This window comes from Diaphorina citri, unplaced genomic scaffold, assembly GCF_000475195.1.
Source record: "Diaphorina citri unplaced genomic scaffold, Diaci psyllid genome assembly version 1.1 scaffold11, whole genome shotgun sequence".
Classification (NCBI taxonomy): Eukaryota; Metazoa; Arthropoda; class Insecta; order Hemiptera; family Psyllidae; genus Diaphorina; species Diaphorina citri.
In genome coordinates, this window is record NW_007377450.1 from 173,115 (window position 1) to 189,673 (window position 16,559).

General features: G+C 36.7%; 2 protein-coding genes and 1 pseudogene across 3 annotated transcripts; 1 reads left to right on the forward strand and 2 right to left on the reverse strand.

Annotated features, from left to right (window-relative positions):
• The first annotated feature begins 4,294 nt into the window (after window positions 1-4,294).
• Window positions 4,295-8,525, forward strand: LOC103506133 (protein TFG). 2 transcript variants are annotated; one of them, XM_008470520.3, is made up of 6 exons: window positions 4,295-4,442; window positions 5,176-5,398; window positions 5,682-5,942; window positions 6,280-6,402; window positions 6,677-6,929; window positions 7,340-8,525. In XM_008470520.3, the coding sequence occupies exons 2-6, from the start codon at window positions 5,179-5,181 to the stop codon at window positions 7,491-7,493; spliced, it is 1,011 nt and encodes a 336-aa protein (XP_008468742.1). In that variant the 5' UTR covers window positions 4,295-4,442; window positions 5,176-5,178; the 3' UTR covers window positions 7,494-8,525. The 2 variants fall into 2 exon arrangements, with proteins under 2 accessions (XP_008468742.1, XP_017298355.1); XM_017442866.2 differs by having other exon boundaries at window positions 6,286-6,402.
• Window positions 8,526-9,436: 911 nt separating this feature from the next.
• Window positions 9,437-14,426, reverse strand: LOC103506142. The gene is made up of 8 exons (XM_008470529.3): window positions 14,339-14,426; window positions 13,898-14,058; window positions 13,413-13,606; window positions 12,529-12,587; window positions 12,071-12,335; window positions 11,618-11,793; window positions 10,521-10,650; window positions 9,437-9,876 (listed from the first exon to the last, which is right to left on the reverse strand). Exons 1-8 carry the CDS (start codon window positions 14,378-14,380, stop codon window positions 9,710-9,712), a joined length of 1,194 nt encoding a protein of 397 aa, XP_008468751.1. The 5' UTR covers window positions 14,381-14,426; the 3' UTR covers window positions 9,437-9,709.
• On the reverse strand, window positions 12,849-12,944 carry LOC113466239 (annotated as a pseudogene).
• Window positions 14,427-16,559: the final 2,133 nt, after the last annotated feature.

Consider the following 16,559-nt stretch of genomic DNA (forward strand, 5'->3'; position numbering starts at 1 on the left):
GTCAGGCAAAAACAACATGTTACCTTCCCAAGGATACTTCTACAATCTAGGTACCTAAGACTTGTATGTGATTGAGATGGACGGTATGCAGAAGTGTTAGTCCATTTAGCATAATATCCAATACAGTCACATTAATTAATCACATTAATTAATATTAATATTAAATATCATCCCAGAGTGCACCACGTGGAGGCGGACTAACCTTTACACCCCAGGAATGTAAATAGTACTTAGTGATATACCTAATTGATAATGACACAGACACACTGTTTTAGGTAGAAATCGAGCCCTAGAATAGTCATAATGACAAGGAAAACACTTGAAGATAGTATCAGACTGTCATAATGACTGGGTATGGGTGCATACAATTGAAGAGCTAAAGACCAAATGGTTAAATACTTATTAAATACATACACATAGTGACCATAATAATTTTATATGTCAGACCTTGGACTCTTGAGCCCAATTCCTGACAGAGGTTGGCGTTTTACACCCCATGAATTTTGTTTCCATTCCTCCCATAATTTAATTAATAGCCTGAAGACTATGCCAGAAAGAAACCCTTATCTTTTAATGCCCGGTACCCAAACACATACTGAACTACATAGATACCTACCCATCCTACTATCTATGGATATTTAAAAGTAGTTTTCAAAGCTTAGACTTATGGATGGGCCCTATTAAAAGCTGGGCTTTATGTACTACAACTGGGCAGGTAAGTACTCTACTTTACACAACCTAATAATTCATCAGTCATATCAGAATACTTTAGCAACCTATCCCCAATCACAATTAATTATTGATGATTGGAAGGGAAAATTCCTCAAAGACTCCACGTATTTAGGAAAATTGACTAGTATACTTGTATTATCACTGGAAAATCTTTACACCTGGCTGACCTAGCCTATACCTTACCCACCGTCCCACCCCAAGTGGGAAAACCCATACATTTCCAGTGTAAATTTTAATGAATGTGCTATCTATGCACCCTCCACTCCTTTAAATTCACGTCCTTCTTCTCCTCTTGCACACCTGTTCTTCTTGTCATGATATAATTTCAATACTGTGATTTTACCTCGAAAAAGTAAAAATACCCACCTGTGATATGTCAGAGAGAATCCAACTTTGGCAAAAGGTTGTCAACTTGGTCCAATATTACCGTATAAATTAGTAAACAAAAATATGTAATCTGTTTCACTTACATTTTTATCCATTGGTGTAAACGGTCATTCCAGAATGATGGAAGTAGTCAACAGGAGCTAGTGTAGTTTAGAGAGTGTCTGAAAAATAGAAAATGGGAAAATACCAATCAGGTGGATAATTGTTTTGGAGTAGGTATTATTTACCATAGAAGTAGGTATTCTAAATAATCAGGAAAGTAAATTTCTTGATTTAATGATAAGAATCACATTCTCTGATCAGATTCAAACCTGCACTCCCCAGTATGAAATAAGAAATAAGTAACTACCTAAGTACTTGTCTCATTAGTTAGTATAAAATGGGTTGGCCTACATTCAGAGGGTAGGACAGAGTACAATTTATTTGTTATTAATACGTGAGTCACTGAGAGAACTTTAAGTATTGAAAACCCAACAATAATAACTAATAACCCATTAATCAAAGTTCTATGTTCACAATGTCAGATCATTAATCAAACTTATGCCTTTCATTTTTTTTTTTTTTTTATTTTTTTTTTCCCAATTTAAAAAATTTAAAAAAAATTTTTCCTTTTTTTTTTTTTTTTTTTTTTTTTTTTTTATTATTATTATTATTGAATTCAAGCTCTCTCAGGTGCAAAAAAAGTAGCAGGTGGCACCAGAATATATTAGTGCAGGTGTCAAACAGTCAATAAATAATTGAAAAGTTGCCACTCATATTTAAGGGGTATCCCCCTCTCAATTTCTTTTCTCTTTCCTTTTGCTCCTTTTTAATGTTAAAATGTTCTGGAAGCACTTCTGGAATAATCTTCTATTAATACTGTCAGTCAATAAGTAAGAAAAAATATAATTATGATTATTTTTAATTTAGTTTAAGTAAACAGTTTTTCAAAAAACTTGAAGCTAGAATTGAATTTGGGACCTTCAGAACAAGGGTGTTACCATTGGACTAGACTGGACCAACCATGCCTCTAAATCAATATTCTTATTTTGCATTATAATTTTAGGCAAAATTCTAATAAAAGATTACCTAATGATGAAATTGTCTGTCTTGTCTGAGACTCATCAACTAATAAACCTGTACTTCAACATGGTAACATGGGCAGTGTCAAGGCTAACAGGCTACCTAACCATTCTATATGAATAAGAGGAAGGGGGGATCATTTGCCACCCTAACTATGGAGTGGGTAAGTCAGTACTGGGCTAAGGTCATGCTGGTTGAAGTTAACCCATGTATGTTCATAGAACAAATGAAATTATTTATATTTAGGTACCTATTTGGTACTTGTACTTATTTTTATTTAGCTTTGAAGGAATTTGACAAAGTATTTTGATTTTAATTAAGGTTGATTGAGGTAGTTTTGAGACACTATTATGTCAAGGCAGTCTCTTCTTGATCCCTTGTACGTGTGCCACATCCACTTTGGGTTATGACTATTGCACTGAACACTAACTTTGATGGTCCATTTAAGTTCCAAATGGATGACAAGGGGGAACGGTCTTATACCTAGAGAACATTTTGTGTCACTCGGAGAAAAAAAAATGTGTGAAACTCATGACAAGTGGGAACAGGCCTTTAGATAGGAATAGGACGGGTATGCAGTGAGCACTATTTAGGCACTAAAGTAGGTAACCAATTTGAAATTGCATTTAATTCTAATAGGTACCTGCCAGCCTAGTTAGCTTAGTTGTTAGTGCGTCTGCCTTGTAAGTGCTATAGGCCACGGGTTCGATTCCCGCCCGGGGCGGATTTTATCCTGATGGGATAATGTTTGTTCTCAGAACGGCTGGCTTTCTCCTATCCTGTCTTCCTTCTCTCTTTGATTTCGGGATGATAAGACCATAGCAGTTACAGTTCCCTCTGTCAAACCTCTTAAAATAATAATAATAGGTACCTATTTAAAAACACTATCTTACAAATCTAATAGGTAATTAAAAACACTATCTTATCTAATAGGTAATTAAAAACACTATCTTACCAATTAAAAACACTATCTTACCAATTAGATGTCAGATGGACCAGGTGATGATTGAACATACTAGAAATGCAACTAGATATCTAAAGTGCACTTGAAAGGGAAATAGGACCTATCTGACCTGTCACATGATATTTGCACAATACAGGACTGAGAAGCAAAATCCCATGGCCCCAAGATAGAAACACGAATTTACTGTTAAAATAAACCAGAAACTTCCACAGTTTAATAAAGAACAGACGAACCGATTTTAAGAACGCAGCCAAGCTTAACAACTGATAACAAGAACAAAATTGCAAATGCAAAACTGATTAACTGATAGCAAATCTGCTATCTGCACAAACACAAAAACACAAAATGCTAAAATTTGCATAGGCTAAAAAAAAAGAAAAACACCTACCCAGAGTAAGAAACTAGCCTTGGTTTTATTTTTGTGAAGCTAGTAACTGCTTAACTAGGAAAAATCTAAAATAGGGCTTCTCAAATTACGGCACACTAGGAGGACCATACACGTTGAAACAGATTGGAATAATGGAATATTGGAAACGGTAGCGGTTACCGTGTACCATAAGCAATCTTTTTTTTTTTTCACTTTTCCTTTAGTTTTAAATACCTAAATTCAAGGGAAAATTTTACATTCCGCCCATTCCGGTTGCTTGGGAAAAGCCTTTTCTACCTATTAAAAAAAAAAAAAAAAAAAAAAAATCCAGCTCTGATGTCGAAACAGCGAAATAGTTCAAACTAATTACCTATTAGGTAAGTACCTACGAAAAACGAAATTTTACTTCAAATTCTTCAAAAGTTGTGAGGTCTTGACAAACAGAAAATAAAATTACAAGTTACATGTTACAAGTTACAAGTCAAAAATAAACAAAGAATTTATGGTGGGAAAGGGACGTTTTATGAAAAATATCACAGAAAGGTATCATTTAAACTTACATTTAGAATCAGAGACTTCCCTCACAAAATTTATTTCAACTTTAATAAAAGACAATAAAACTTTTGCACAGAATATAGTAGATTGTTCATATTAAAATTCAGACCCAAAAATGAAATTTAGACTTTCGGCCCTGATGGCCTCTGGAGCTGATGAAAAATAAAATCCCATCCCCTTACTGTTGTCATGGGATTTTTCTCGAAAAATCTCGTCCTCAACACGCTCCCCTGTGCTAGATCCAATGGAAGTCTGATGGTCTGAACTCGGAATTTTTTATCGCCGGTCTTAGGTTTTCCTTATCAGTACTTTTTGTTTCTTGCTTGTTTTCATTGTTTTATTTTGTAACATACCTACCCAAGTTTTCTTCAACTTGTAAGTATTATTTCCTCCTAGAATGTGTGACCGTACTCTTTTCCCTCAAAATTGTCTGTAATCGAACACCAACAGTTCATAGCACTTGGTGCAATCAAATCTCCTTGGCACCCATCAGATACAATAGATAATAGCTATTGATTTTTCGATATCAAGCTCACTAGAACACTAGAGCTGATCTCTCAAACTCAAAGGTTCTCAATCCAGTTAATAAAACTACTTGTCTGTATACCATGGTCCTTATGGCAGAGCCTGCCTTACAAAGTTAGATTATCCTGGAATAGGTCTAACTCTAGGATTAGGTACTACACTTATCTAGATCAAACCCTTAATATCTTCTCAAATCACCTGTGAGATTATGCACTTCTCCACAATCATTATGATAATCTTTTGTGTATCTGAGCCTAAACCTAAGGTTCTGCACATGTCAAGAAACCAAACCTTGCTAACCAAATAGGGTATTTCAAGTGTAAAATCTTGTGTATTTATGAGTGACTAGGTGTTGTGGTTCTAGAGATAGAGCGATCAGTGTGTGAACTATGAAATGTGAACTGTGAATGGATCTCGTTCTTATAATATAAGATAGTAAGTAAAAGTGTACACACACCTGTGTGTTATGACAGCCCTCTAGAAGACCTTTCCACTTGCACTTTCATTGAATCACACTATTACATATTGATAAAAAGAAGAAAATAATAATAATACTTTATTTGATGATTTATTTTATTTTCAGATTATGAAGAGCAATCAGGAAAGCAACATGTTGGAAAATGAATTCCAACAGTTGGATCTATCGGGGAAGCTCATGATCAAAGTTCAACTTGGAGATGACATCAGAAGAATTGCAATACACAATGAAGCACTCACATATGATGAGTTGCTTCTTATGCTCCAAAGGATCTTTAGGAACAAACTGAGCAATACAGATAACATTCTTATCAAGTACAAGGATGAAGGTGATTATTTTATTTTAAATAATTTTCTATAGGTACCTATCTGTCAAGAGACATACTATTTACAAGGGGATGAGCCTTGTAGGTATGTTTGCAATACCTACATGTTTCTTTTGTGAAATAAGAACTGTGGTGGTGGGTTAAATATACAACAAAGATCCTTGTGGGAATTGAACCCAGATCTCTCATGTTCTAAGTAATCTAAGTGACTGTATTAACTAACTACATATCACTGAGTGTATTGACTACAGATCAGGCTATTTATCAATGCCCTTTTTGTTCACAGATGGAGATCTAATTACAATATTTGATAGTTCTGACCTACTGTTTGCAATTCAATATAGTCATGTTTTAAAGTTGAAAATTTTCCCTCATGTGGACGATTCTGGCTGTGGCTCTCTCAACAACAATGTGTACCTCCCACCCCACTTGCAGAGTATTCGTCAGGAACTGCGCTTCATCAGGGATCGAGTCAATGCTCTGTTGGAATCAGTAGATGATTATTCTTACAACAGTGGTGGCTATCCTAGCTTGGATAATTCTTCAGGTAATATCATGATAAGTTGGTATCAGGGGTATGGTGTGACCTTTTGGCCTTCCCCCTCCCTCCCCACACTAATTTAAAAATTAAAGCAAATTCATTTCTTTATTTCTTACAAGGACAAAGTGTCATAAAAGTCCTTACTATAATATCTTGTACATTAAAAATAAACAAATATAATTGATATTAGGATCATGTTCTAATTAGTAATTAACTCAGACATATTAGCTAGTTCAAAATTATTGACATGGGTGTTTGAGTTTAGTCCTCTTTTTATTCTCTATAACTTAGCAGACAAAATTTCCATTTATTTGCTATTTAAATGTGTCTGATTTTTGCTCAGGGACAGATAAGGGTACAAGCATGTCTTGTGGAATACCAAACATTGGTGCTAAAGAGTTTGATCCTCTGCAGAGTCATAACAAGGCTACACCTGATCTGAAGTCAGACAAAGGATTACCAAGTGGTGAGTGCAAAATGTTGTGTGTTATAGAACAATAAATTTTAGGACTATTTTTAAAAGTACATGACACTCTTCTAAAATATGGGTTCCAAACCCAAACAGATCTGGTAATTATTCCATAAATTTTCTCCTCATTTAACTTGTTAATTACAACACCATGATCCCTTTCAGAAATTGGCCTCAGTGTTTAATATGTGTCTTTCTCTTTTCTAATCACCATAAATTTTATGGGACAGAATGATAAGTAACTAATTTTCTACTGGCACTTCCATTCCAGATCCATCAGATGGGGGAATCAAATCATCCTCAGAGCTCAAGACTGTACCCGCCTCGTCCCCCAACCCTAACAATGGGGGTGGTGGCCCTCCTCCTCTCCAACGGGGAGATAGCATGCTGATGCATCAGCAACAACAGCAGCAACTGCTACATCATCATCTAAGTCAGCAACAGCAAGCTGGTCCTAATCAGGGCCCTGGAGTGGGCGGGTACATTTACCATCAGTACCCGTTCCCTATGCCCACTCTGCAGCAGTAAGTATTGGCTTAATCAGGCACAAAGTATAAACGATCACATTTATTTTGTGTTTCGAACTTGTCTACCAAATTTCATCAAAATCGCACCAGCTGTTTGGAAGTTATGGTGAAACATTGAAAATTGTCCTATAAAATGAAGACCTCGTAGAAAAGTAACATTGAAAATCTTCAATTTAAAACTTTAATGCAACTTTTTTTTCCCCTTCAAGGAGAAATATTTATCCTTATAAGCACTATATTCAGCTAAGATCTGGGTCTCTTCAGTCTCTGCTTTAAGCCCTTGAAACCTCACCTAAATATTAATCAAGTGCATGAAATTAAGTATTAGGTAGTCTTCAGTACTTCTTAGATAGAAAAAAAACAAACATTAATTTTAACATTTCACCATCATTCTTTTCCCACTTCAGGTACCCAGGGACGCATGGCATGTATGTGAACCCTGCCACGGTAGCCGGTCACACTCAGCAGTATCAACACTACCCCTCCTCCTCCCCCTCTCCCATCAACTCTGTCTATCCTGGACAGGGGGGAAACACACAGTACCCCGGACACAAGATTTAATGTCACCCGGCTACATTGTTTGTGAACAAACAGACTGCTCTATTTGTCACGGTTATTTTGGGGGTATACTTTTTTTCTGTTCCTGGTTTTGCCTTACTGGTTTGCCTTGTTGTATTTCAAATGAAATGTTCATTTGCCTTTTGCGTTGGTGTTGAAATTTTGCTGAAAGAGAGATAAATCTTTGAGGTTTGGACGTGATTTGTAGTATCATAGAGAAATAGAGATATGCAGCTTTACTCTGAGATCTGACTTTTTTTTCCAGTTAGGCGCTTTAACACTCTTGTGTCGTTGCGCCGTCCCTGTTTACCTAGATCTTAGTGTATAGTCCAATGGCCTTCAGGTACATTAAGGCCGAATCGATGTTGGCAGGGTTGTTATCGAGGGCTGGTGGTGAGGGGAGGGAGGAACGTATTTGTAGATGTGTGTGGCAATTAAATATATGGTCCACGGTTAGGGTATCACCGCACCCGCAGGTGGGTCGAGGGTCTCTTTTGAAGAGATCTGACTTTGATATCATGAAAGAGAGAAAAAAAGTCAGTTTTAATGTAATATTGTTAAAGTGTATAATTTACCCCCAAAATCACATGTTGGACAATTGCTTGAGAAGTGCGGGGTTTGGATGCTAACTTGTTACACACCAGTCTGTGTAATCTATTTAACATAGCGCAGGGCTTTGTTTTCTTATTATGTTTGTTTAATTTTTCTGTTTTTTTCTTCTTTATTTTTCTTTTACATTTTTACTATTTCTGTAAAGTGAACATTGTTAATCTAGTTTGTGACTGGAACTTGATTCAATTCATCCAAGAAAGTCTCAGACTTTTGTCACCAAGATAGCTCAAGAGAAATCAGATCGTTTGTTTAATCTTCACATTCAGTTGATTTATCCCATTTTAGAGCCATTATTTACTGACTAGCTGGAACTATGCCAGCATTTACTGCCAGCTAGCGGAGTATGTAATCCTTGGAAAAGCTTTTGAGAGGGTCAAACACTTCAAACTATAAAACTCACCTTTTTCCTTTCAAATCCCCTAGTCCTTTGTCCTAATTCAAAACTTATTATAAACAAGGAAGTAATCATCTGAGGTCAATTTGAATATCATGAAAAAATTTTAATTTCAAAATTCTTTTCTTTTCTCAGTCATAAATCAGTTTTATTCTTTCATTACCTACTTTCTTTTTAAAATACAACTACCTAGGTGCATAATCAATTATGATAAATAAAATTAATGTTGTTTTTTATATATAAATATAATTTATGTATACCTAATTAAAAAGTTTAAAAAATAAATAAATATTAATTATGTTTTATGTTATGGAGATGATGAAAGGTACGTTTTATTATGGATCAGTGGGAACAGACAAGAAGTTGTTAATCTTATATTGAGTTGGAAATCTGGCTATACAGTTATTATATAGGTATGGCTTCTAGCTTCTACCCTAAAACATAAATTTATAGATAAGCCAATATAGCCAGCTCTTGTTTAAGGCTAACCATTTTTTGGTCAGAACCACTGTCTGAATTTAAATTTGAATCAAGTTTAACTCTTGGATCAAGCAATCTAATTGGCTAAAGGGTTTAAAAACGACCAATCAGATTAATTCTAGAGTTAACCCAGGTTTAAACCCTGATCTTGGTCCTGGCCATTGGTGGTGGTTTTACTTTCCGTGTCATCCGTGTCCGTGAGATAGACATGATACTGTGTTGGAATAAACCACCATGCCTACTGATACATAAACAAAACGATACCTCTGTTATGTAAAGAATATAATACAGGCTACAGGTACAGGAGTTATTACCCTGTGTATTTTTAGTCCGTGTTTCATTTCCTATTCAGAGTTTTGTTTTTCAGTGTGTTACCCGCCTTGCAAACGGGAGGACGCGGGTTCGAATCCCAAACGCGACCTGAAGTTTCAAACAAAAGTCACAGAAAAAACGAAGGAAATTTCGAATGAGGTGCCTTCTGTCGACTACGACTGGGTAAATGGTCTTTATTTGTTTATTGTTAAACAGTACTTTATTGAAATAGTTCTGAACAAAATTCATACATAAAGCAACAAAAGAAGATGAAGAAGAAAGTAATGAAAATTAACTAAAAAAGAAAAAGACGCTCCCCCATGAGAAAGAAAATTTCCACAGGAATGATTGTTATTTCTGTGTTGACCAACCAGTCACAGGCTGGCTGCTTAAGTGTTTCTTCTTTCATGGCCTAAAAAGTCTACATTAACGAAAGGTCCCCAGTGTCTTCCTGTAATCCTGTTAGTGATACCATGGCAAGAGTACCATCATCCAACTGATGCATGACAGCATGACTATCACTCTCCAGCATATCCATCCTCTCAAATGAGCCATCCTCGATCTTCTTCAGTCGCTTTACGACTCTGCCTAAAAAAGGGAAAATGTGAACACATTTCTAGTAAGTGACTCATGGTGGATTTCACCAAGGACTTAAGGAGAGATTTCACTAATGTAAGATTTTTTAATGATCTTAAAAGGAGTTTTTAAAAACTCCTCCTTTTTGGATCACTAAAAACTCCTTAATTGTTTGATCATTAAAAATTCCTTTCTGGATTATTAAAAGCTCCTTTTGTTAAAGCACTTTAAAGGAAAAAAAGCTCCTTTTTGGACGATTGAAAATTCTCCCATTAGTGAAATCTCCCACCCATTAAGTCATTGGTGAAATCCACCATCAGGGAACTGAAGAAAGAACGCTGCAGGGCCTCATCTAATTTCTTTGTGCCTAGTTAGCTTGGTTGGTAGCTCGTCTGCCTTGTAAGCGCTACAGGTTCTATTTCCGCCCGGGGCGGATTTTATACTAAACGGAATTTTATCTGGAAGGGATAAGGTTCGTTTTCGGTACGGCTGGCTTTCTCCTATCCTGTCTTCTTTCACTCTTCGATTTCGGGACGATAAGGTCTTGGCAGTTACAGTTTCCTCTATCAAATCTTTTTAAAAAAATCTTTGCATTGAACATGTTCAAGAGTCGAACTGAATAATTTCAGCTGAATAAAAAACTTTCAACTGCTCACCTGTTTTACTATCCAGCATGCAGAATACATTAGGTTCTCCCTCTACTTCTAGGAGTTCATGCTGGAACACTCTTATCCCACTCGAATCTTCCAACCCCTGGGTTAAACATTCCCCTGGAACAGCGTTCATCTGAGGGGGATAAAGAATCATTAACGGGCTGTAGTGAACCTTTACTTGGAATTATTAATAGGCTGTGGGGGGGTTTTACCCTCTATTTGGCAACAAGGAACCTGGCTCATAGCATTAACCTCACCCTGTCTGTGTGGGATCGGGAAAAGCCACAAGCAAATTGTTGAGATGGCCACCCAACCAACTATAAGCCACGCAAAACGTTGCTTAACTGCAAGGATACTACACTCGCGAGCAATAAAAGCGGGGCACCCCTATTTTTTGGTTTTTCTCAAACTGCTGCTCAGTGTTCAATTTTTTTCGGTAAAACCATTATTAATGTTTTTTTGCTGTAAAGTTTAAAACTTATTCCACAAGACCGCATACCTACATACCCTTTGAGTAAAGAAAGAAAAATGAAAAACAAAGATCAGTTTTATGCTGAAAATGCATGTTTTTAGAGGTAAATGTTGGTGTAACTTTTTTTTCTCCTCCATATTTTTACACCATTTTTGAACCAGGTGCTTTAGAAAAGAACACAAAACATTAATCTACTATTGGTAAAAATTAGAAAAATTCTTGACCTTTGCCGGAACTTTTTTTTTAAAAAAAGGAACGATTTTCAAAGTGATTGTTTCAGATATAGGATATTTTGTATGAATGCCTTGTAATTATTTAAGTATGCAATGTGCCAGACAAAGGTAGTGGAGATGACGAGTTCACAAGCTTTGTACATGCAGAGGGCAGGTATAGCTATAGGTAGTGGAGATGTCAGAATTACTTTTCCAAAAACCATACTCTTCATTTCGCCATAACTTTCGAACGATTTATCCGATTTTATTGAGGTTGATAACTTTGTTTCCTTTTCAGAGAAGGTTTTCAAATTCCCAATCCTCAACCATGAGATGCCTTTAACATCAAGTTTAATCATTTGTGAAAGGAATATTCACCATTTTTTACTTGCCCAAATTAATCACACAATACGTACTTGTACAGTAAACGGTTCTCCTGTTTCTTCTTCTAATTCTCCTCCCCCTGCACTCTGTACTAGTGAGTTTACTTTGTTCAGCATTTCCTCACTCAGTTGATCACCCATCTGGTTGTTATCGGTTGCTATGAACGCAAATTCTGTGCCATTATCCATATCACCTGTACTGTGAATTCCTGTAGAAAAATAACAGAAGATTGTACAAGTACGAGTCCGTAGTGATACACATTACGTAATCTGAATCGTACATTTTTCAATCCTTTGTTCAAGGACACTTTTGATCTGTTTGGAGTTTCGCACATCAAACCATTTACCCTTTCATCTGAGTTTACAGTTAGTTGTATAACTTCCTGAGATCTAGATCCTAAACTAACCCCCTCTGCCAAGTTTGACCGACTGAGACCGAAATCCCAAGTCCTGAGAAACGCAAACTTGCAAGGGGGAAAGTCTTACCATCTACTTGGACATTTGTCATTTCTTCCTCACTCAGAAGAGACTTGTTCCTCTTCTTACTACCACCTTCTCCCACCTGTTTCAACTTCCTGCCTCGGCTCGTTTTCTTACAGGATGCCTGATTTGTTTCTTCCTCCGTGGTTTCTATGGGAGTTGGATTTTTCAGTCGGTTGTGTTCTCTCATGTGGAACACCATGTAAGCATTGAATTGAGTGACATAGTTGCATTCAGGACAGTGCATTGGTTTGAATTCCGACTCTTCTTCCTGATAAATAGGAACAAAAGAAAGATGTTTTTATGTTACATTAAATAAACCATTATCATTATTTAGGGGGAAAAGAATAGAAAATACTTTGTTAAGCTTACCAGCATAGGACTGAAAAACCTCTTTATCTATAGAGTCTACACAAAAGTCTTGTACATTTGATAGGAGTATAATTAATCACACTGACACTTACCTCACCATCTTTGGAGTTGTCATTCTGTTTATTAATTTCATCACCTTGTTTTGTAGATTCTGTAAACAGAAAGGGGCTGATGTGAGGAAATGAGAACCTGCGTTTTCTATGTAAGATTATATTTTAGTGTTGTTGTGAGGGCCACAGTACTCCCCCCCAAGTGACGGTGTCACTTATTAAGCAATTAGGGCGGGAAAGAAGCGTTGTGGCGGGATCTCATCTGGACCCAAAGTGCTGAGTCCTGTGCAAATGCTCTGAACCCACAAGCAGAGGTGTATTAATGTGCTGGGTTGTGCAGAGTGTGCAAGCGGGACACAGTCAAGTCCAGATGAGGGTTCTCAAATTTCCTTGTGCAGGGGCCATGCTTATCTTCTCTGTATTGTTCCAATTTTAGTATATCCATCTCTGAAGTATAAATAACACTTCCAAATTCTTGGCCAGCACCTGAGAGCTATGTCTAACTGATGAATTCCAATAAGAACGAAACGTGTCTTAGGCTGCTCACAGGTGTTGGCTAAATTGGTGAGTTTTCCTGTGTTTTCTATGTAAGATTATATTTTAGTGTTGAGTGTTGTTGTGAGTGCCACACATGAATAAAAGCCTAGCAGAACATTTAATTTATATTAATTACACAGTCTTTCTACTTCTATAGATAAGGACTACTTATTCCTGCAGATGAGAGAGATGGGTGCTTCAATTTTTTCCCCAACATTATTCTACCCTGAATAAAACATGTTTTAACATCTAACCATACTGATCTGTGGTACAAATGGTAGGTACAATATAGCATAAACATTTTGACAATTAACTGTATCTAGAGTAAGTGAGTATTACCCACATAGGTAAATATGAATAGCTCAATCTCACATATTTTCAACTCTCACCTTTCTTGAAGATAATTTGTAATGGAGGAATATTCTGGAAAATTTCACCAGGCTGTAAAGCATATTTGTCTTCAAGGAAATTCAAAATGGTGTTTCCTAGATTGGCAAGCTGCGATTCAAGTCTGTCCATTGTATTTAGAATGGACCAACAACTCCGACAAATGACGTCTGGCTCTTCAATGACCACCAAGTATCTGAAATGATTATTGGAATACTCAAATTATACCTTCTCAACAAATGAAGGATACAATTAAGTATAAAACAAATTTCATTGTTCATTTAAAAAAAAAAAAAAAAAAAAAAAAAAAAAAAATCTACATGGGTTTTCTTTAACACCATCCTATGAGTATAAGGTTCTTAGGGCCAAGGTATTTATTAAATGCTAGGTTCACATATGCCTCTTTTGCATTGCTCTGTCCAAAACCTTTTTAGAGGTATGAGCCAAAAATGATTGTCCTATAGCTAAACTTATAAACAAGCCTTACTCTTCTCCAACCATCTGAGCCAACTTTGTAGACATTTTAGTGTGACTTTGTTCTGTTACACACTGTGACAAGTTGAAATAAGAGCCACAGATAGGATGATCACACACAAAACAGAAAGGGACATCTTCACTGATCATTTCTCCCATTTCTTCAGGCGTGATCTGAAAAATATAATAAGTCTGGTTAGCTTGGAGAGTAGTGTCCCTGCTTAAAATTTGCACAAGGTCATGGTTTCAATTCATAGGGGGTGGACCCCATGGATCCAGCAAACTATACCTTCCACCGAGAAGGTTCATCTGTGGAATGGCAAGCTACTCCTATCCTATCCTACTTTCTGGCTTTGATTTCAGAATGATAAGACCTCTTTATCAAACACCTCTGGGGGGGGGGTTTAGGGGGAAAGCTTAGTTTGATTGCAACAAAAGAAAAGGACAAACTCACTCTTTGGAGTCTTTGGGTTATGCTGTTTTCCAAAAATTTCATCTCCTCTTTCAAAAAATTGATTTTCAATTTTAAAATTTGTTTTTGTATTTTTAAATTGTACCGCCTAGTAAATCTATCAGGGGATCTTTTCGTTTTTTTTTTTTGGCCATGGAGAGCTACCGTAGTTTGCAACCCGTATTTTCGTTTGATGATTAACCCTTTTGTACCCTTCTTTTTTGTAAACAAAAGAAAAAAGTAAAAATTAAATTTTAAAAATTTGCTAAACGAGCCGGAGCACATTATTTGTAATCCCACTAAATTTGTAATTTTCTAGAAGAGGAAGACTTTCATCACAATGGTAAGGATTTATTTATCACTGTTATCCATTTCCTATCAATTGCGTATAGTTCCGTAATCCCAAGACACGTATTGTTGAATTTAGAGGCGAAAATCTGCACAGGTGTGATTGACATGGGATGGGAGGCACCAATATAGCTATTGCTCTCACCCCCGTATGTATGAAATCTTGAGATAAACTTAAGTTTAACTTGAAATGAAAATCTTGCCAAATTTCATGAAATCTAGCCAGTTATCTCAAGAAATGACATGAAATTGGCAACATTGTTCGTCTTAAGTTAAACTTAAGTTTATCTTTAGATTTCATACATACGACGGTTAGTTTCAGAAACTGACACTATTTCCCCTCTTCTGAAGATCATTTCCCCTATTTTGGTGTCGTAGTGCCTGTACTATACAATCGGAAATTCGGGAAAATCGTTTCAGTCTCCAAAAGGAAAACACAGCAAAAGGCTTGTTCCCACTTGTCGTGAGTTTCATCCGATTTTTTTCCTCCCAAATGTTCTGTAAGGCAATGTAATTTAAATGAGCGTGTTCCCACTACCCACGACACGATTTTTGTCCGAACTACAAGTGAGAACGGGCCTTTAGGTATGTACTAGCTACCTAAGGTTTTCCACAGTAGACGCCCATAGTTACCATGGTGTTTACATAGATACTAGCTAAGCCGGGGTCCATAAGACCAAACAAGGCTGTCTCCGAATTTGCTTCTGTGTGCGGCATTTTTGGCATCATACAATTTCTGAAATAAAAGATGGAAATCAATTTTCAATTTGGACAAGTTAAAAATATAATAATAATACATAATAATATTGAAAAGGGCACGCCTCAGTTTACCATCTATGGATTCTATGGGTACATTAAACTTTGGCCCCCTGTATTGAACACACGTTTAAATTGGCAGGTTTCAGTCAGCGTTTTAGCTTGGGCTGGATGGCGAAATGCTCGTTTCCGCGGGGTTGAGTGCGAGGGTTAAGGTCGAGCTCTGTGCTGTTAATAAAATTTAAAAAGTATTCCAACTTTTATTCCTTGCTTGTGTTGCTATTGCAGCTGGGAGCGTTGTCGAACAACAGCAGTTTGACAGTTCCTGTAGCGACGGCGTTAGGTGATCCGGGTAATAGGGGATATACATGAATCGTTTCACATATAATGAGAAAAGGGTTATCGTATTTAGTATATATGAACAGGTAGATAGAGTGTTGGGGTTGAGTGGCAGGGTTTAGTGTGAGTGGATTATGCGAACCGTAATATCCATGCTACGCCTGCGATGTATCTCCTCGTGTCGGGACGAGGTACCTCAGTCGTGGTCTTGTAGGAGATGCGAGAATCCGAAACGACCGTAGCATAGACATACCACAATACATACACTCGGATACAGGCCCATTACGTACATTCAATTATCTCAGTCGGGTGTCTTGTAGGAGATCAGAGATCGAAACGACTAGATAGGACATACCACAAATACATACACTTCGGATACAGCTATTAGACATTCATTATTCAGTCGTGTCTGTTAGGAGATCGAGAATCGAAACGACTAGATAAGACATAACCACGCAGATACATACACTTAGGAATACAGCTATTAGTCACCATTCCATGACGCAAGACTCAGTCGTGTCTTTGTAGGAGATTCGAGACAATCGAAACGACTAGATGGAACACACCCCCAATACATACACTTGCCCGGAATACCAGCTATTAGTCACATTTCAGTACACATACATTATTAAAACTCAGACGATCTTCAGTCCCTAAACGATTTATTAAAGATTCAGTCGTGTATTGAAGTAGTAAAGAGGAGTTTTGCGACTGACTTTGGACGGTTAAAATTTATCTACGAACTAGTTCTACTTATGCTCATGTATCATTAGAAAGTATG